The sequence below is a fragment of the Rattus norvegicus genome, chromosome 5, assembly GCF_036323735.1.
Source record: "Rattus norvegicus strain BN/NHsdMcwi chromosome 5, GRCr8, whole genome shotgun sequence".
Lineage (NCBI taxonomy): Eukaryota > Metazoa > Chordata > Mammalia > Rodentia > Muridae > Rattus > Rattus norvegicus.
This window is the reverse complement of record NC_086023.1, coordinates 10,821,458-10,843,697: the sequence shown is the minus strand read 5'-3', so window position 1 is coordinate 10,843,697 and position 22,240 is coordinate 10,821,458. Positions and strand designations below refer to the sequence as shown.

Genomic DNA, 22,240 nt, shown 5'->3' with positions numbered 1-22,240 from the left:
GTTCTAAATTCCCAAACGTACATAGAAAAGCTACTTTCAAATATCTGATTATGTGCAAATCATTATAGACATTTGAAAAAAGCTGAGACAGAAGTTCATGGAAAAAAAAAACCTCTCCACACTTGAGTGTACAACAATCACTGTGTCACAGGATGCACATTACCATCAGGGCTAGAATCAGAGAAGTGACATTCGCTCCTTAACCCCTCTCCAAACCACGGATGGGTCCGCTGAGCAGGCTGCTGGTTTTATCTGAGCCGCTTGCTCAGTCGCCATAATTGTATTGTTTAGTTTGAATTCATTAAATGCAGCTATATACTGACAGCCAACATATGAATAACATTAAACTAAATTAGCTTTCATCACCTCGTGTTCAGGTGATGTGTTTTGGAAAATACATAAATGCATGCCCACAGTGGCTTATTTTGTTTTTGAAAAAGGCTTGTGGCACTTGAGTGCTGTCTAGATTATCAATTTCTTGTTTAGTTTAAGGGTAAAAGAATTCACAGCAAAAGGAAAGGCATCTCGGCAGACTTTCCTCAGCCATCAAGTGGAAACCCAGCAGAAGCACCAGGAAAGGAAGGCAGTAAGGAGGGCACTGCAGGGGTGGGGGTAGTAAGAACACATTTGCTTAATCCCTGAGCAGCACTTAATAGTTAAAAAGTAGCCACAAAAGGGAAGTTTAAAGAGGGAAAGAGCGACACACTAGCTTTGTATTCAGGCCACACAAAGGTTTCCGTTCCCTGGTTCCTATGTGATATAGGCAGCACACAGGCACTAAGAACCCCACCTTAGCTTAGCTGTGATGACACAACACAATGTTAATTTCTATGACATTATCCTTGGCATCTCGTCTGTCAGACTGGCATTAAAGAACAAATGACATAAAGGAAAGCAAGGTCTCCATGTGGCTCTGAGAATTACCTATTCAGGGAAGACTTGGTATAATCTTGAAAGTTTTATTTTCATTTTGTTAAGTGTTGTCAATAGCAAATGAAGTCGTTATTTTTCAAAAGCTGTGGACTATCTGTAATATCTAAATTGACTTCTGTCTTCGGATATTTTTATCCAGCTACTGACTTCTTTGTGTGTCACTTGGAGACAATCGAATATAAGTAGCAGTGTGTATTACATTCTGACACTGACCTGAGCATGAATGACACACTCGTGCTCACACATCCAGAGTCACATACGCACTTAACTTTGGTCATTCTTAAAGACAGGGAGACCTGAGCTAACAGTAGGCCCTGTGTGTTACGTGGAGACTCTTGCCACTGTCCTCCCAGTTTTCCTATCGTTCCCTGGTTAACCAGGCCCAGAGCTGTGAGAAGGGAGCTGTGACCAGGAGGGACTAAAGGGCAGTGGGAGAAAGGAGAAGGAACAGATAGGTTAGCCAGGTGCAGCGGTGGAGGGGATTGAAGTCCAGTACCGTAGTTCGGAGGAAATGGAAACTGCTGGGCATTGGCTTGCGGGATCCGGGGGTTGCTCATGGCTGCTGGTAGACCAGTGGGAGCCACCATGCTTGGGGTCATATTCAACCCTTGTCCTCTCATCATCAAAGTTCGCTGCTGCACCTGCTGCTGCTGATGCATCTGTCTCTGCCGGAGATGCTGGTTAAGGATTTCCCTCTGCCTCTGGGCCAGCATCTGTGCATTAATAGGAGCCTGAAACGGGGGGAAGGGCGATCATGAAGGAAAACCAAGCAAGACAGGTTAGAGAGGATGCCAATGGCATGCTGTGTGCAAACCCACTTGGAAAACAAAGCTTAGTGAAAGGAGGCACTCAGGGCGGGATGCATGGTGAGCACGTACGCGTGCTGTAAGTTCAACCTGTGTGTGTGATGACTCTGCAATCCTGCTGATACTAACCAACTCCTTTCTTGAGGGGACAGTCAACAGAAGGACTGCAAAGAGCGCAGGCCTTTCTACTGGAAGACTATTTTTACAATTTTTTATGTGTGCAGTGTTCATGGAGGGTAGAAGAGGGTGTCTAATCACCAGGAAATGGAGTTACAGGTGCCCATCAGCTGCTTTGTGGGTGCTGGGAATTGCTCCTGGGTCCTCTAAAGGAGGTGCCATCTATGTAGTTCAAATTACCTGTCAACTCTTTATTCTCTTGGCTTAGCCTCCGGAGTGCAGGGAGTGCACTGGGAGTAAAGCATGTGCTACCTTGCCCGGCAAAAGACTTTTTATATAATTTGAGGACAGCATTTAGAATCTCTTCTAAGGAACATTCCAACCTAGCAAGAAACCAAATCATTGCCAAAGGTGACTTGGTGACTTGGGGAGAGATGAAGGTGGGGGTGTTCTGACAGTGACTGTTAGTTCCACTAGTCCCCAGGCTGATCTGGCTGGCTGCACAGATGTCCCCTGTGCCCCTTAGTCACCCTGGTCTATGGCCAGATGCACCTGCTCTCAGAATAGTCTTCACTCAGGATGTTTGCACGAGAGGCCAGGAAAGGTGACACAGATGTGAGAGGCGAGCATGGGTGTGCTGCACACTGGTGCTGGGATGGGACACCTTAGCCACCATGAGGTCACCCACACTAACATTTATCTGAAATCCCAACATCAGTATGCACAGCACTGCTAAGCCACTCATGACAGTAAGAACAGCAGTGAAGGATTTCACATGATTATTGTGCACACTTCCCACCAGGGGAGGGGAGGATGCACATGTGGCCTTCTGATACGGCCCCGTGGAACCTACAGGCTTTGTGCTGGTGCAAGCACTGTCCAGTGTTCTGAAGTGGAAGGCATGGGCGTGTGCGGCATGGGTGTGTGCGAGAAAGCACAAGTGTCAGGCGAGGCCGGCTCGGTCTGAGGTAAGTCTGCTGATTGAGTTAATTAGTGAATTACATACACGTGAAACATCTTCTCAGTAACCCCACAGAAACCAGTTATGCACTGACATGCTGAGAGCAATGTCGTGCCAGAGAACTGAAGGCAAGGCAGAGCCCGTGCTCTCACAGGAGCTTTGGCCAGCACTTGAATCTAGGATTGTTGGTACTTTCTGTAATATAACTCTTGTGTGTTACAAGAATCAGCTGACCCTGGCAACGAAGGTGGCACTGAGAACTAAAACAGGGGGTCAGAGGGACTAGGGGAAGACAGGTCACAGAGGCTTGGGAGTGCAGAAGCAGGTGTGGGACTGGGTGGCTGCTCAGTGGAGGGAAAGTGAACAGGAGCGGCTTCTCACCTGAGTTGGCACGCCAGGCCTCAGAGTCAAGTTCACATTGGAAACGCCGCTGATCTGGTTCATTAGCGGCTGGCGGTTCTAAATACAAACACAGGCATCGGCACTTGGTTGGGAAGGAGGTAACTTGAGATGGGGTCTTCCTATGAAACCCAAGCTGACCTAGAAGACATCTGTATTTTTTTGAGACAGGGTTTCCTCTGTGTAGTCCTGGCTGTCCTGTAATTCCCTCTGTAGACCAGGTTGGCCTAGAACTCACAGAGATCCACCTGCCTCTGCCTCCTGAGTACAGGGGTTAAAGGGTAATGTAGCTATTCTTAGTACACAATGTACTTTACACCTCTTTCCCAATTACCAGCCCTCTCCAATTCCACACTAACCTTGAGTCCCCAGCCAACCAAGGCCTCCAGCATGAGGAGGGTCCATGAAAGACTGACCTGCTGTGCTTGGAGGCGATGTTGGAGCTGAAGTCTCAGTTGGTTTGGCTGGTTCTGCACAATGCCTGTGGGCCTGAGGCCCGGCCGGGGCTGCATTCGGAGTGTGGTATAATTTGGCCGCTGTCCCATGGTGTGGAAGTTTGGATCTTGCATGGGATTATAGCTCCCCTGGGCCATTTGTGTCTGAGATGCGTACTGCTGTGGGAAAACAGGGGGCTTCTGCTCCAGCATCATGCTGGACTCCTGACTCGAGAACTGCTCCGGATCCACAGCTTGGCTCTGAAAAGAAGCCCCGAGTAAGAACGTAAATAAAGCTAATAACACTGCGCTGAAAAGAGGCTCTCCCTCCTCAAATTGATGCTTTAAAAATGCTGTAGCAATTTTACCAATGTAGTTTTGTAGCTTGCCTCTACTTTCCTTCTGCACAATGCCTCTTCCCAAGGGAGAAAGCAGGGGTCAGGCTGCCTCCCCGCAGCGCTTCCCCCAGAGAAGGCTGGGACTATGCCGTGCTCCTCTCTTCAGGGAGAACTGCGCAGGGGCTTTAATGAGCAGACTCCACAGGCGTTCCTCTTTTGACTCGGCTCACAACACTGTATTGCCTTCTACCTCAGCGACTGCCTTAGTCACCATCAGCAGTGTTGGGGAAGCGACGACCACTGTCCTCACTCAAGATAAGGCTGGGAGAGGGCTGTCTTTCTAGCTAAGATGTGGTAGGCTGCGGTGCCATTATGGTGTGGGACTTGAGCTCATGTGTGGGCAATACACCTACTGCCTGTTATGTCTTGGGTGAGAACAGTTTGATGTCGGGTCTTACACAGCCCATGTTGGTCTCTAACTTGCTATGTAGCCAACTTGGGTTTCAACCATGAGCCTCTGGCCTCCAACCTCCCAAGAGCTGGGATTACCGGTCAGTGCCACAACACTGGGCTTACACTGTGTATTGTTCATTTAGCTGTTCTCTATGGTTGCCAGAATGTTTTACATACCCACAATTTGCTACCATTCACTTACTACATGCTAGACATGTTCAATGTGCTTGCCATTTGATTTTTAAACAGTCACTTCCCTACCACAGCCCTCTAGAGGGAAAGGAGTGGAAGGCACAGGATGCTGTGCCGTTACTAGTGTCTGACAGAGCATTTGCAACACTGGTTAGTATGTATTTGGTAATTTGTCTGAAAGATGCATTGTTTTTTTTTTTTAATTTTTTAAATTTATTTATTATATATAAGTACACTGTAGCTGTCTTCAGACACACCAGAAGAGGGCATCAGATCTCATTACAGACGGCTGTGAGCCACCATGTGGTTGCTGGGAGTTGAACTCAGGACCTCTGGAAGAGCAGTCAGTGCTCTTAACCACTGAGCCACCTCTCCAGCCCGCATTGTTTTTTTAACCCCCAAGAGACAGTCTCTTGTAGCCACACTGTCCTGGAACTCACTATGTTGGCCTCAAACTCAGGAATCTGTCTGTCTCAATGAGTACTGGGATTAAAGGCATGTGATCCCATGAGCAGCTGAGATGTGTCTTATAGGGAGAGCTGAATGAACTCCAGTTGCAGCTTGCATTAGCTATATAGCTATATAGTGAGTGTGCGAGTGGGTGTGAGAATAGTGAGTGCATGAGTGTGTGAGGCCTGGAGGACTTCTGAGGACACAGTTCTCTTTCAGTTTCTAAGACAAGCTGTCTGTCATTTCTGCGACTGAGCTGGATATGGAAGCTTCTGGCTGACCTTCTGTTTCTACACATAGGGAATCTAGAGCTTTCTCTGGGAGAACGTCTTAAATCTCTGCGCTTCTGAGTGCTAATGTAGAGATAATATACCAGGCCAATGCTTGCCCTCTAGAAGCCACGGCTACACATCCTGGAGCGATGCTGCTGCCTGTGGTCTGAGACAGAAGGACAGCTTCAGTACGCTGCCCTCTCCTCTTGACAATGTAAAAAGCGTGCATGCAGTACCACCAGCAGGGAGACTATTTTGGAACTTTCTATTTGCCCATATTTAATAGAGAATCTATTTCATATTTCATTTCTATATTGATCTACCTCGTTTTTGTTTTGTTTGCAACAGGCCTTGCTTGTGTGCAGAACTCACTGATTGCCCTAGACTGGCTGGTGTTCTGGGATCTTCCTGTTTCCACTCACCATTGCTGGGGTAGTGTGGACCATGGAGCCTGCTGGTTTTTCCTGGGCTCTGGGGATGTTTGTGAGACAAGCATTTTAACTGTGCATGCACTCTGGCTAATTTACAGTATACATGCCCACCACACTTCCTCCGATGCTCCTAAGAATGCTGTCTGTAGTTCCGCTTAAATGACAGGTGGCTGATCCGAGGAGATGGTACAGAGCATTCAAAATGATGAGACACTGGTTTTAATTTTCAAAAAGTATTTCAATATTTCAGAGGCCAAGACAGGTCAAATGCCGTAAGCCTAAGCTGGGCTGGGGAGAATCTCTTAAAAATAAAAATCTCCTCCAAAGTCCCCCAAAGTATTACAAGTCACCGAGGAACTCCAAGGACACTTCGGAATGTCACTTGAATACACTCAAGGATAAACACAGAGAAGCTGGGTTCTAGCTGACACTAAAGGCAAGGCCGCCCAGTTCCACAGGAAATAGGCAGCCATTTCCTTTCTGGCTTTACTGCGGGGTGCACCATGCAACCCTCATCAGTTCTTTCCGTTCTGTTGTTTTCAGTGTGAATCAGTCTGAACCCCACCTGTGTCTGCTGAAGTCTGGGAATTAGGACCAGGCTGACTTAAGGTGCCAGAGTCTTCAATGACTCTGTGTCACTGTCCTCACAGTGACATGCCGCAGGTGCAGGCAGCCTGGCCCTGATAGGTGCTAGAGAGAGGGAGAGAGAGAGAGAGAGAGAATGTGTGTGTGTGTGAGTGTGTGCGTGTGTGTGTAGATCCCTCTTTCTACTGCAAACCGGAAGCTGTTTCACACCTCCAGCTTCAGACACTGCTGAGGACACAGGGCGATTAGCCTAGCCTCACAGGTACTCTCAAATCAAAGGAATACAACTAACTGGGAAGCGGGGGGGGGGGGGGGGGGGGGGCGCTGAGAAAGAGAGAGCGCGCGCTAGATTCACCAGGGTATGGGTGACACCCACACAAAGGTCCAAGTGTCTGGCGAGCTGCAGTCACACTTAAGGTGCTCCTGCTCCCTGTGTGTGAAGCAGCCCTTTCTGAGTAGCAGCTGCCTGTCTCAGTGCACAGGCATGGCAGGACTGAGGCCCCTGGGAAGCAGTGACCTGTGGTTTCTCTAACTTTTTCCCTAATCTGCCCTATCAGCAAGGGTGGACAAGAGGCTTTGGGCTTTAGCTTCTGTTGTAGCTCATCTGATGGAATGGTCCTTCCAAGGTGTGTGCTTCTTGGACAACAGTTTGTGTGAAAGTAGGAGAGGAAAGAGGAGGGGTGGGAGGGCACCTATCGGGAGGTGAGAAGCATCCCACAGAGCGGCCTGCGGGAACAGACCTTTGCCTATGGGTGCCTGCCCACTGCAATGCTCTGGCCTACCTGGCTGACCAGTTCTGGTATCCCCAGAGCTCTATCAATCTCTTCAAGGCCATCGAAGTTCCGCAAGGCCAGATAGAGCTGGTCTAGAAGAGCGCCCTCGTCGCTTGGGGACTCGGCTGCAGGATGTGGACAGAGCAGGTCGTCGGGGGAGCTGCCAAAGGGATGCCTATAAAGAGACAAACTTCACCGTGGGCTGGTAGAAGTGCCAGTTGAATCCTAGGGTCTCTTCAACAAGCTCTTCTTCCAGCCAAGCACTGAACAGAACGAAGACTTTTGAAAATATACACCTGAAAAATCACTTTATTTAGTGTTAATAAAGGCTAGCTAAACCAGTTATGTTTCTATATCCTCACATAAAGTAGGGGGTTGTTTAGCCAGGTACCCACATCTGTGCAAAGTTCGAAAGGCAGTGCCATAAATCTATTTGATGTGTGTGTGTTTGGAGCTCACCTACAGGACTTCACAGACCCGCCCTGGTCTGTAAGTGTGTATCTGCTGTGCACTGACAGGATGGAATATTCTGGAGCACTCAGCAGAATGCGGTGACTCATGCACGGTCCTTTTCTATGAGGCCATGATGAGCACACAGGAGAGAACAGCAGACTTACCCCCTTGAATACAATCTGGGCTTGTGTGAACTTGGCTGAGCGACTGGGACACTTTCTATTATGCAGGAACCAGAGTTTGTAACATTTACTAAGCCTGAAGAGTACATCTGATAGCCCTCACGAGTTAGGTGCCAAGGGAAGGGAAGCACAAACCTTCTGATTGCAATTGCTATAAGGCCATATGTGATGTGGACACTAACGTGCCATTCTAACATGGTGTCTAACATTATAATTAAGTTACCAAACAAATCAGAGGAGCTTCTGGTCACTGCAAACCTGAGAGCAAGTAATACTAGTACTTCACCGAAGCCCGTTCTTATTGTAGACCCCCTACATAGCACCATGGACAACACACGGGTTCCCAGACAAGCTTCTTACTGTGTGTGGTGCTGGGGTGCAGCCAGGGCATTATGTGCCAGGCGAGATATGCTCACATCCTAAACAAGGGGACAGACAGCTGTCTGCTTTCTTACTCTGACTGAGAACTGTAATATGGTGTCCTGCTGAGCACCCAAACCAACAATCCATGTCACAGGGCGACAGTAGAATGAATCGACATGGTCTGTATTCCCACCTGGTACTACGTTTAGGAGAAAATCACCCAGTGAGTGTCCCTTGATGCCTCATCTCATTTGCTGACCTTTTACAGGTCACAGCCCTACTGCTTCTGAGCCACAGTAAGCCAGCTGGAAGGCCACTGTCCGCAAGACTCCACAGGCTGCCTGTGGAGTATGTGACCCTGTGCTCGCCTTCTCTTGTAAGAAAGGTGCGAGGCCTGTGGAAGGACAGACTGACCGCCCGCCCCCCGCCCGCCCGCACTGTGTCGACATGTTCAACAGGTGCCATCTACCTCTCTCTTCTTCACAGTCCACACTCCCTAATCTTCAAAACGCAAATATGCCCAGATCTCTCCTGTCCTGCTATAGTTTGGGAGCTGAAAGGGCGGTTGCAGAGAAACGGTAACGTCAGGAAGAAAAGCAGACAACCACATGTCACAGTGGGGTGAGGGGATACCCCACAACATGAGTGCCCAAACAACCCGACAGACTGGGGCTCAGGAAGTCCTGCTGGTCAGGGGTCAGCGTCAGCTGTTGCTCGTGTCCCTCAGTTCTGTGCCAGCGTGACAGTCATCAGGAGGGAACGGTAACTGAGCAGACACACCCCCAGACACCCCGGGAACAGCTAGCTGCTGGCGAGCCTGTGGAGCAGTGGCTGATGCTCCCGGGCTCTGTATGAAAGCGGGCTGGGCAAACCACCAGAGAGCAAGCTGGTAAGAGCCCCTCCATGGCCTCTAGGTTCCTGTCCTGCTCCCTTACTCCCCACGCAGCACCTGTACTGTGCCCTGCTGACTCTTAGCAGCACAGACACATCATTTTCCCAACTGCTGCTCTAAAGGCATGTCCAGGCCATGCTGATTTCTGCACCTCCTTCCACTTTGTGCCCAGTGGATGACTTGGTCTGAAGAAATGGTAACCGGGCAAGTACCATCCTTTCCAAAGGAATTCACCCTGCAGACACTTGAAACAACCGAACCATGCAGGACTTACCTGTTCTGGCTGCCGAAAGATGCCTGGTCTATAGGCAGGATGCTCTCGGGCCAGGGGGCAGTTTGGTTTGGAGGGGCCTGCTGTTGATTATACTGAGGGCCTCCCATGTTCATCTCCAACTCAGAAGGCCCTAAAAGAGGGAGGAAAAAAAGAAAAATCTAAATTTTTGTATCTTATAATTTGGAAAGCAGCCATGTTTACTGTGTAAAATCAAATAAAACTGTTGGTTGCTGGGAAATGCAGTGGCAGACGCGGCTACAGGTGAGAACAACGATGCAACTCCGGTGTGAATTCAAATGCACGCAACAAACACGAAGACCAACGTCGCCCACCTTAGGGCACATCCAGGCTCTGACTTAAAGCTTTTGTCAAAAATTCTAATCATTTTTAAAAAAAATCATAAAAATGGATGTGTGGATTAGCCGCTCCTGCAGCTCCCTTCCTCCCGGCATGCCCAGTGAGCACTTCTGCCACTACTGGGTGCCTGCAGGAGGTTGGGATGGAGAGGACCGTGCGTCTGCATCTGCAGCTCGGTGCAAATGTGTGAGGCTGCACAGACGCCGCAGGGCCAGGGAGCAGACGTGTGCGCGGCTCAGCTCTCCTGCACCAGAACTGTCACCAGTCTGTGTTCGTTCCCACGGCAGGACACACGCAGCCCACTTCTCTCTCTAAGGTTCTTTCTGTGGCTCTAAAGCACACGGGCTTTCTAATTCTCTTATTTTATTATCCTCTGGCCTGACGCCCACCACAACAGGCAATTTTCTGTCGGGTGCATTCTCAGCTTTGTTGCGCGCACTTACCACTAGGGAAATGCAGCTCTGTGCTAAATCTTCCAGACCTGTATCGGAGTTCTGAAGTGAGACGCCGTCAGCACGACAGGGAATAAATTAAGTATCTATATAAAGCCTCTTACTGTGACTTTTATAAGCATCTTACTAATGCCTCAGCTTAATTTCCCATAAAAAATCTCTTTTGAGTTTGATTTTTTTTAAGCTTTTTTTTTAAGCATTTTTAATTTTTGGTATTTTCAAATGACACAAATGTAAGTTTGGGAGCTACCTACTACCATGAGTATATATGTAGAAATGTAATTATAAATGCCACTACCTATCAAAAACATTGAATCAAAATACGCATAGCACTTCAATACCTATGGAAGAAACCTAATGTCAGAGTTCTGGCAAAGGCCTGCTCTTTTGTCAAAAGAATCTCGCATTTTCCTGTGAATGAATGAGCACTTTCTGTGTACTATCTAACAGGAAAGTTTACAAACAGACTTTTTAGAACTGAGCTAATGCTATGTCTGTGATTACAAAAATATGACTACGTAGGAGTTGTATAGACCACTAATCTTTTTTCCCTTGAGACAGGGACTTGCCTTGCTCAAGCAAGCCTCAGATTTGCTGTGTAGCTGAGGAGGATGAACTCCTGTCCTCTTGCCTCCACCTCCGAAAGACTGGGACTGCAAGTGTGCACATAATGTCCTAACAGCAAGTTTCCGGAGACTCACCCATCATACAGTCTGTGAATTTCAAGTGCTGCATGTGATAGGTGCCAGTATGTCAGGTGTCGCAGCAAAGCCACATCACTGTAGACACTCTCTCACCTACTGGAAAGTCTGCATCGTCCTAGGAGACGATTCCTGCTTCCTCCAGGCCTGCAGCCTTAGGCAACTATGAGGAAGGTTTTGTGGAGCGCACGGAAATCCATTCCAGTAACATGTGAAGAGTCTCCAGATAGAGTCCTAGAGACCCGTGGCTGCATGCTGTTCCATGAGCGGCTGTACTATCAGTGAGGCCGGGAAGAAGCCGACTTCACAGCCTGGCTAGTGGGCCTTGGCTGTGCAGCATGACCACAGAGTTCAACGTTGCGGCTATAGCACCAAGTTATTTCTTTGCCTTTAAACTACCATAGACATGCTTATATATATGTGTGTGTGTATAGCATTTATAATGTAACATTTTAATGTATTTTGCCTCCAAATTAAAATTAGATAATTAGTCTATGATGCTACAGGGTTTGGCAAAATGCCATTTAGGACAGCTTCACAGCAGAGGACTGCCCATGGGCCAAGCCAGAAGCAGGTCCTGGAAGGACAGAGGAGCTGACGGTCCATCTGATGTAAGGAGGAAAGAACAGTGGGTAAAGAGCCTTACCTATGTTCATGACCTGAGGCTGCAGCATCTGTCTTTGGCCAGGCTGGCTGTTGGCTCGCATGGGGATGCTTGCTGTTGGGTTCCGAATCATGCCCCCTTGGATTGGCCGGTTCATGGCACCAGTGGTGGCAGCACAAGTGACTCTCACAGCTGGACTCTGTGGTGCCCATTCCCCAGAAGGCATGCTGGACCGGGAAGTGCTACTGCCAATCATTCCTGCATGCAAGGCAGAGGAAACTGAGAGACGCAGACATTGAAAACAGCGCATGCATAAACACCAGACCTACCAAAAGGCTGAGACCATGACTGTAAAGTGCCCAACAGCAAACACTCTCCTGGGGGCAGATGTGAGCCCTTGGCTAAGAACGAGAGTTGGGGATTACACAGTTTTCGCAGCACGCATCTGCTACTCTAGGGTGCAGAAGACTGTTACAACCGTTCCTGTATGTACTTAGAACAGGTGCTGCGGCAAGTGGACAACCCCGACTTCCTTCCTCAGGAAGTGAACCACATTAGCTGACATGCATGTCAGAGCTTGACTTTCCAAAAGAGAGGCAAGGCGAGTAGGACCAGGGTAAGAACTGATAATCAATCCATAATTACAGACCCCAGTCAGAGAATGGCATGCAAAGCCTTTGCAAGAGCTGAGCGTCCTTCCTTCCCTTCAGTGGACCAGCGCCCGCTAAGCTGCTAGAGCATGCAGGTGTGTTCACTAGACGTCCATCGAGCGCAGCTGTCCCATACGGGCAGACTTCTGCACAGACAGGGTACTTCAGCAACAGCTTCCATCAAGAAATGAATTTGGTAAATTTCAAAATTTACCAAGGGCAGCCTCTAAGTCCTAGGGAGACTAAAGACCTTCCTGCTACAGTCCTGGCAGCTAGAGGGTTCCTCCTCCTGGGCACTGCATCCCTGCCTACGCAGATGCAGAATGGGTAGGGGTGAGCGAGATGATGGGGATTCAGGGTCTGCTCTATCAGTGTCTGGACCCTGGACAGACACTGCCTAAGACATACGGAAGGGGAGGCCTCAGAAACATCTCTTTATTTTGAAATGCGATACAGGGGATCTAAAGATTTTGCTTTCAAATACATGGCTTGCGTTCATTTCCTTTACTTTGGCTAAGCAGCTCTGGTATAATGAAGATGTTGATAGAACACAGGCGTTTCCTCATGGGTGAATGAGGGATGTGCTGAGATGTTAAGAGGTGAAGGGGGATTAGTCAGTTAAAAATTGCAACACTATTAAGACATTGTAAGCCATTTATATATTTTATCTATTATGGGAGAAAAGGCATTTTAGTTTTCAAAACAATATACTATATAATAGCATTACAAGATGAGAGTCAGTAGGAGGGTGAAATTACCCACAACTCAACAATATCAGTTCAATGAAAATGGACACTGTTCCTTTTGGTATCTGTCTTTATACCATGTGACCATGACAGCCTGGGCACCCGGTTTATCGCCCATGGTCCTAGGATCCCATATAAGACTTCAACAGTGTAGACCTTCCTGCATTCAGGGTTAGGAAGCTACTCCTAGTCATTCATCAGTTACTTTTCTTTAAAGAGTTTTACATCACCAATATTTATACAAGCCATTATTTTATTTCAGAGTGATGAAGCGAATGAATACGGCAGTGTTTTCATGGATCTGTGATTTAATGAGGGAATGTCTTTTGAAGGAATAAACTGATATAGTATAGTCATGCTTCCCATGAATTCCCTCAGTGATTGAATTCCCATCATTTCCCCCTAAATAGCATTCTGATCTTCAGTTAACTAAGGGGAACTGTGCAGGGATTATAGACCGAGCTAAATATAAAGTCTCAAGAATTAAAACACCACCAAGGGTGAGCTCTGTTTATCATATCTATGTACTTCTATGCCTGAGTCTCTTATCGCCAGTGTCCTCCTAGACTCATGACAAATGCCATTCCAAGGCTTAGCGGTGTGAGTTCATTCTGAATTCTATGGACGCTGTGACAGAAGCATGGATCACTTAGGAGATGTGCTTGGGCAACATGGAGGACACCAAAACTATAGCAGGTTAGGATCCAGCTAGTCACAGGCAACTTCCTGAATCTGCACGAAGCCGTCCTGATTTGGGGCACACCCTACTTAAAGCTTTGAAATGGTCTGATTTGAAACCAGGGTGTTAATTTACTCTGCCCTGACCTGAAGCCACTAAAATGCACCAACGTAAAGAAAACCAGAAGACAAAAGTCAATAAAACAAAACAATACAATCTGTGGCTCAAGGGTCCTCCAGCAGCAGCCTGTAGAGAGCCCTGCACAGCTCAGACTGTGAGGGAGACGTGGAAGGAAAGCCGGGCGGAAAGCTCCTCACTTTCACTCCATTCTTCTCCCCCTGAATGGAAAAAGGACCTAGAATTGTGGAAGAATGGTGGGAATTTAAACTTGCATTCCCAAACCATCTTTGGAGGTCTACTGCGCACAGTTAAGGAACAGAGGACTGTATATATTCTCCATGTATTCTTCTGAGTCCAGACCAGGAGCTGGAACAGACGTGAAGTAAGTCTGATGCGAGAAACCTCCTCGAAACAGCAGTTGAAGAATGGCCAGCTTCACGGAGTGGCTTCCAGGGCTGAGCAGCTCTCACAGGGAACCCATGGGGTTTCCATGTTTCACATAAGCTTCTGACAAGTTCTACCATTGCGATGTGATGGACACATGGTTAAATACACAACCCACCAGACAGCAGCAGTACCACTGGCTTGGCCCTTACCTGTGCTATTGTTCCCTAAGTTTCCTTGGCTTCCTAGCATCCCTTGGTTACCCATCATTCCTGGCTGAGGTATCACTGAGTAGGGACTACTGTTTCTGATTGGTGGGAAAGGTCCAGCACCAGTTGGGCTTTGCAATGTGATGTCAAGTGGTAAATTCTGGTTTGGCAATAACCTGCCCAGTTGCCCTGGTCGTGGGTTATTAAAAGCTAAGGAGAGAACAAATGAAAAGTTGAAGGTTAATGAAGGACAATGAAAAAGAATATTAACAGTAAGTAGTGTTTAGGGAAGTGTCTCCTGCAACACAACAAAGACGCTTATCAGCAGTCAACTATCTCCACAAACACAAGTCACATACAGAAACCATATGCAGCACCCGCCTGGTATGTTCTAGCTCTCAGTGGGCTTGCAAAAAGGGGATGCAAACCAAGAACCATGCTTTCTTTCCAGGAATTTTAGCATTGAAAAGGTTTTCCTAACCATTAATACCATAATGTTTATGTTAATTAATTAATTAACAGATAAGGCCTTCCTGTAGATTTGGGATGCTCTTGCCTGTGTCAGGAGTTCTGATTGTCACAGTAATGAACTTAGAAACATCTCTTGCATGCAGCGGCAGCAGACCTACACGCATGTAGTTCGGATGTTAGAATATTGTTTCCGAATTGGCTCGAGGTTTAGACGAAGTTACAAGTGGATATCTCCACTAGAAGTTAAGACTGCTGAGTGTACACTGTGCCACCTGAAATAACACTCCACCGCAGGCTATGACTGGCATTATGGCTTTAACTCTGGGCACAAATTTAGATTTGAGATGATTTTTATGGTTAGTTCACAAGAATTGACTCTGTACTGAGCAGTAATCTAGTGTCAAGTAGACGACCTGTAATTTATAACAGTGATATTAAAACTCAAATACTGTGCACTAATTTACAGAGCTAACTAATTAGGTGAAATCAAGACTTTACTTTCTTACCTAACCTGCCCTGCCCTGCCTTCCTGTGGTCAGTTCACTATCCCGAGTCCCACAGGGAGCAGAGGAGCTGGCAGTTCCCACCGTGTTCTCTGCGAGATCTCTGGGTTAAAGAGCAGTATCTCATGTTTCTTACCTTATTTTCTTAATTCTTTAGCTTTGCGATTGCCTGGCTCAAACAAAACTTCATCTTACTTTCCTTTACTCCTTTCGAGAATGGTCAGGAACCATCCGAGAAAGGACTTAGTTTCTAAAGGCGGCCATCTCTGGCTTGGCTGAGCTTTGTTTTTTCAGATGTGAGAACACTGCTAGGTAGTGAGTTCTACTGAGGTGGGAACAGTGTTTCTTTCTGTTTAGCAGCACTGAAGAGTTGTCCTTCTGTAAACTATGGCTGTGCTGTAGAAAAACTGCTCTTTCACACACAACTGAAAATCTGACGTATTCCATCAGAGTGAATAGCATTTTTTATTTAGCTCAAAGAGACTTAAAGTAAGACTCCTAAATGACACAGCAAGGCGCTTGGCTGTGAGCAGCCTTTTCCTGAACACCTGAACTTTTCTGAGACAGGGTCTCACTATGTACTCACCATCCTCCTGCCTCAGCCTCATGTCTGGGATTACAGACATGCTACCACGCTTGGCTTGAATTTCCCTCCCCAATGGGAACTATGGTAGTAAGCTGCCTCAACACTTGGCCAGACCAGGACAGTAGATGGTGCTGTTTGATCACAGAAAACCTCCAAGTAACTAAACTGGCAGACTTGAATAATTTGCTTTTGATGGGGATTAAATGGGAGACTTCTTAGGGTAACAGTGCATACTCACTGCTCTGTGACATTCGCAGTGCTGCTTTCTGGGCTCCGACAGGTGTGACAGGACTGCTGTCAGCCGTGAGTTGCATGAGGTCATTGATGATGGCTTGCTTGTCAACTGACCCAGTAGGAGCTCCTGGCCTTGTGTCTGGGAAAAGCTGTGGTAACTGACTATTCTGCAAATCATCCAAAATCTCTTCCAAGTTGTCCAGCTCGCTGCCAGGCTGCAGTCAACAAGCAGAAGTGAACACCCAGGTCCATGGTACAAGAGGGACCCCAACCCCAGCCACTGCAACCACAGACCCAACCTCCACAGAGCATCCCAGCCAAGTTAACAAAACTACAGGTATGTGCAAATGTCACCATGAGCCAACTGTCCCTCAACTCAATCCAGTGGGGACAGCCATCTAATCTCTGGACCAACTCCCTCACATAGAAACCAGGACTGGCTGATTTACAAAGAAAGCTGTTTCCCACCGTGTGACTCACTAGCAGTTTATGCATCCCCTGCATTTTATGGGAACCACCTCGTTACTTATGAAAAATTATATCCAATGACTTATAATTGGAACATGACTTTGTTTGGATATAGGTTTGGTGGTCAGGACTTCCTAAGAAACAACAGCGATCAAGTTGGTGTGAGTTGGTGGCACAAGGGACCATGGCTCTCCCCTGTGTAGGGCTGGCTATGAAATAAGTCTGAATACCCACCAAGTAGCCAAGTCTTGCTTTTTCAATCCTGAATGTGCTTCTTGTTTGTTTTTATTGTAGGCTTTATTAACCAGCTTAGGTGACTAGCTATATGGATGACCAGAGTAGCTGCCCCACTCCCTTTGTTTTTGGAGACAGGATTCTGTACTGGAATTTGCTCTGTACACCATGCTGGAGTTTCACCTGCCTTTGTTTCCCAAGTGCTGGGACTAAAGCGTGTGCCACCACTGTCTGATACCAAATGTAGCACATATTAACTTGATTGCACAGAAGCCAGTTTCATTTCGTGACTTCAATTCCCATTACTTGATACTAATTAATAATTGTAAGTATGGCCACTATTTTATACTGACTGCTACTTTGTCTAAGAACTAGAATGAATGACTTCACTAACATTCTTTTGGGTAGAACCTATCAGGGTGCTAGCATTTAAGATCATAGATTGCAACTACAGAGGAAAGTGGTCAAACAAGTATGATCATGCCTGAATCCCAGCACTTGAGGCTAAAGCCAGCCTGGGCTACACAGTGGCTAGCCTGGGCTAGAGGTAGACAGTTTCAAAAACTCAACAAAAGGATCTGAGTCCACAGGAAACCAGCAACCACCTCTAGTGGAGCAGCTTTTATATGGATCCTGTTTTCTACAGGGAAGGTAGAATTGCTGACACTTGTCACTGGAAATACAGTGTCTACACACAACACCTCTGTTGGAGACAAGCTCTCCTTCATGCAGTCTGGGACTTCCTGTCTCCCCTCCCCCAGCACTGACATAGTAGGAGTGCTTCTGCAGAGTCTACAGTGTCTTTAAAAAAAAAAAGATTTATTTATTTATTTATTTATTTATTTATTTATTTATTTATTTATTTATTATATATAAGTACACTGTAGCTGTTCAGACACACCAGATGAGGGCATCAGATCTCATTACAGATGGTTGTGAGCCACCATGTGGTTGCTGGGAATTGAACTCAGGACCTCTGGAAGAGCAGTCAGTGCTCTTAACCACTGAGCCATCTCTCCAGCCAATACAGCGACTTTCTAATAAGAAAAGACCACTCATTTACTTGTGTGTGTGAACGTCAGAAGACCACCCATGGGAGCTGATTCTCTTTCCCACATGGGTCTAGAGAACAGGCCTCAGGTCATCAGGCATGTCGACAAATGCCTTTGTTAGCTGATCCCGGGACATCTCTTGTCAAATAGTTCTCTGTTGAAGTGACATTTTACTTGATTCCTTTCACAGACAGCAACTTAAGCAATGAATTTAGCATTCCTTTCCAGGGACTTTATGTACTCTTAAAACAAGGAGAATAGCATTTTTGTGTCATCCATTTCCAGCAAAGGACAATGTTCTATGGGAGAGGTACAGACAAGGGACGTGCTCCTGAAAGTCCCTGAGGAATGGGAGCCTTGCACACTCTGGATCAGAGTGGCAGGATTACTGTCACTGTGACTGACAAGTCCTTTAACAGTGAGGCTTGTAGGGTAGGGGGGCAGTCAACAAGATGAATTCCTTTCATCATTAAAACTACAACAGAAATTCCTACAGCTTCCTGACTCCTCAGAAAAGTGTTTTCTATGCCTCTGTGATAACCTTCTGGTTAGTTCTGTCTCAACAGATGAGAACAGGGCTCCAATGAGCTACCTCTGATCTTTGAAGTAGTGTCCTGTAACAATGCCTTATCCTGAGGACTTTTAAAGCTCAGTGTGCAGGGGAGGAAGAAAGGAGAAATAAATGGTAATTTGCCTCTGGCAAAGCCTGGCAGATTGCCCCATGAGAATTATAGAAAATAGGCTCATGCGAACCAAGCCAGAAGTGTGTGTGTGTGTGTGTGTGTGTTCATTTCTTAATAGATGCACTTGAGTTTGCTATGACGAGATGTTTTTCCTGTTATAGGCTACGCAAACAAAATTATAATCTACCTTAAACACAATAAAAATTTTTGTTAAAAGAAATTTTGGAGACAGATGTAGCCCAGGATGGCCTTGAATGTGAGGTGCTGTACTCTGCCTGCCTCCTGGGAGCTGGAATTCTAGGTTCACTGCACCGTGCCTGGCCTTTCCTTCTTTCCTCCCTTCCTAGAGACTCAGTGGTTCTCAGCCATCCTAATGCTGTGCCCTTTAAAACAATTCCTCGTGATGTGGTGACCCCCAGGCATAGAATTATGTTATAACTGTTTATGAATTATAATGTAAATGTTTCCGAATGGTCCTAGGTGATCCCCAAAGGGGTCTTAACCCACAGGTTGAGAACCAGTGCCCTATGTAGTCCTTGCTGTCCTGAAACTCTACACAGACCAGACTGCCTACTTCTGCCTCCTGAATGCTGGTATTAAATGTGTGCACCACCACATCTGGCCATGGTAATTCTGTGTAACATGCTAATTTAAGTATATATAAATGTAAATCCTCAACACTTGACATATATTTTAACATTACAGGCACAAATAATGTTTAATATATACATATGTATGTGTATTAAACTAAAATCAATATGAATAACTAAAATCAATTTATATGAGAAAAATTATGAGACGAGGTCCCAGGCTGGTCTCCAAGTTCCTATGGAGCGGATCCTAGCTTTACCTCCTGCTCTCCCCACCTCTGGTTTACAGTGCTGGGACTACAGGGGTGTGGTCTATGGGAGTGAGAGTGTAACTCAGTCATGAGGCTTGCAGGAGGCCTTAGGTTCGGTTTCCAGTGCAGGAGAGGAGGGAGGGAGGAACAGAGGAGGGACGGGAGGAGCAGAGGGAGGCAGAAGTTGGCAGCAGCACAGCCGAGAGCACTGCAGTGTTCCCTGTGAACAGGCCTGCTTCCACAGGCTCAGAGACAGGACTTGCTCTGAACTCACTCAGGCTAACTAACATTGCAAGACGCACCGTGAACTTTTAGAGACATTGCTTTGCCAGAATTTATTCCTTGTCAATTTTTGGAACAGGCATTTGTCATTAACTTGTTATCAGTTTAACTTTTCTTTCCCTGATGTAAGGTTGACCTTGAATTTACAGTTCTCAGCTCTGGAACGTTGGGACTGCAGAAGCGCACTACTGTGCCTGGCTCTAAGTTTAAACGGTCTGACAGGAGGGAGATTTCAGCGTGGCTCTACCCTCAGACAGATTTGATTTTACTACTTTCTGGAAGGGTTAAGTGTGACAATTTGATGTTTCTGAGAGAAGATGTCTTCTGTGGCTTTGTAATTTACATCTCACTGATGTCACCAGGCCCTTCTCACTGGTTAGGCTCATTTTCTTTGCAAGACAACGAGATCAATGCCTTCCTCTAAAATGCCTTGCAGACGCTTCAAAGTTTCACTTAGGCATCTACTTGAATGCTCAAATTAGCCACATCAACTTCAGCAGTCAGTCTCAACTATTTCTGGCAGAAAATGAGTCAGAGTTTTTTTCTTTTTAAGTTCTACAAAATGAAAAATAGACTTGATTTCTTTAACTTTCCTTTTTCTTTTTAGTTTTATAATTATTTTCATGTGTCCAAAATCAACTTGTTCTCTGAATAAAGAAACACATGAGCATGAGTATCCTATAAATTAAAAAGAATCTTTTGAAAACACTTTGAATAAAAATAGGGTACCATACATTAGCTCAGCACAGACTGAAGGAATTCTAGTATCTGGAGGAGCGTCTGGGCACTGCCAGTTTAACACGGCTTTTCTAATGAGTCAACCAACGGGAGACCGTTCCCACGTCCTCAAAGAAAGCAGGAGCCGGGAGCACTGCCTGGCAGAGTACAGAGTATCAGACCCGCTCCACTGTGTAAAGAAGCACATGACTTAAAGCAGTGAACATACTGGCAATGTTTCTGTCAGTTTCTGTTTCCTGTTGGCTAGGAAATGTCGTAGAGGCATCTTGTTTGAATGTTACGCCCAGTAAAAACAGGTCATTTTCTGTGTAATGATGCTGTACTCTGAAGTACTTCCTGACCTTAGAAGTCGGGAACACATTAAACACACACTCAGTTAAGTCAAGACAACAGGACAGCCTTGCAGTCCGCGCGTTTACTGAATAACACTGTACTCCTCTGAAGGGGACAGTGAGGAGACTGTCCTTAGGGAGCAAAGGCGAGCAGGAGGGAAAGGAATTGCATTCTCTTCTCATGCTAAGGGGTCTAGCTTAGGTAACGCACACTTCCTGGAGTAGCTTTTCTTTCTCCTTGCTGTTTTTTATGCTAAACTGGCTCCATGAAACTTTCCTTTAGATAGAGTTTGGGAGAGGGCAGAGAGGTGAGCAAGGGGTGTGACTTCATTAAGGAAATATACTTCCTGCCTGTGAGCGTGTGTGCCTTGGTTTTTTTTTTTTTTTTTTCATCTTCGAACAACAGATTTATACCGACTCATACTAGTCTTTGTTTCTCAGATAATTTTGATTAGAAAATAATTTTTCCCAAATACAAAAATTTCAAGTGATTCAAAGACTTAAACCAACCCCCTAAAACTCTTTTCTGTTTGAGATTAGTGAAATCATATATATACAAAGTAATGACAAACATCAGTGATGGCTTTCATTGCCCTCTAAGTCTCTAAGGTCTGGGGTCAGAGACAGACACACAGTCTATCTATGGAGGGAAGGTGATCACTGAGCACTGGTCATCTCCTGAGTCACTAATCTGCCCTCTAGCTTGCTAAAACACCTAAGTGATGCTGTCTGTCCTTCTGTCTGTGCATGCTGTTCTGACCTGCCCCTGGCTCTGCATACTTTAATCCAGTACGCCTCAGCGATCGAAGCCAGTCGTCAACATGATCTTCACAGCACAGCACATAAGACACCGCCATTAACTTTCTGTTGAGGCCTCGGTGCCCCAGTGCATGAATTTACAGCCTTCTAAAAGAGCTGCTGCTTGCATCCCACTTTAGGATTAATCACCAAAAATGTCAATATAATCTTCGCCTGCTTCCCCTGTGAGCAACATGGACGCCTGAATGAAATGATTCTATCTGTTCTCAGGAATGGCGGCAACCGCTGACATCACCAGGAAAGAAACAGGAGATCAAGTCCTCAGAACCAGCTTGGCTGGCAGGGACTGCCCCCAAATGCAGCCTCTGTGGATTCAGGAGGCTCAAAGGCACAGTGTGGGATGGGGGTACAGCTCTCTTGACGGTATTTTCCTACCTGCAACACAACTTTCAAGAGCAAATTATGGCCATTCTAAGGCCCCCATGACTTCCTCACTGCTTAGCCTGTCATGACAGAGTCTACCAGCCAAGACATGTTCAGACTGGGGAAGGTGAGGCTGGGCCCTAACCTCCAGTCAGTCACAGATTCCACTACTGCAGTTGCAACAGCTTGCATCACTTGCTTTTGTAAGTCAGTGAAAATATCAATGGTTGCTTCCTCACTATGGTGCCTTTCACACCAGAGTATTGCTGGGAATGGCTGAGGAGCCAGGGTTGAAATGTTGGAGAAGGATCGAAATGTTAGTGTGGATGAAAACATTCCAGAGGGAAACTGTATAACACGTCTATATGAAGGCCACTCAGAAGAGTTCTATAAAGGTATTGTACCAGTGCATGCAGTGATATAT

At 46.4% G+C, this 22,240-nt stretch overlaps 1 protein-coding gene across 10 annotated transcripts in view; it reads right to left on the bottom strand.

The window, feature by feature from the left end:
- The window catches only part of Ncoa2 (nuclear receptor coactivator 2), a 234,065-nt gene that overhangs the window by 9,079 nt on the left and 202,746 nt on the right, over nt 1–22,240 (bottom strand). For 9 of the 10 annotated variants that reach the window (XM_006237744.5, NM_031822.2, XM_039110852.2 and 6 more), the window contains 8 exon segments: nt 16,009–16,219; nt 14,214–14,420; nt 11,465–11,680; nt 9,309–9,438; nt 7,154–7,319; nt 3,633–3,911; nt 3,199–3,276; nt 1,430–1,664 (listed from right to left, as the gene is read on the bottom strand). In XM_006237744.5, coding sequence (XP_006237806.1) covers nt 1,430–1,664; nt 3,199–3,276; nt 3,633–3,911; nt 7,154–7,319; nt 9,309–9,438; nt 11,465–11,680; nt 14,214–14,420; nt 16,009–16,219 — 1,522 coding nt within the window. 10 annotated transcript variants of the gene reach the window in all.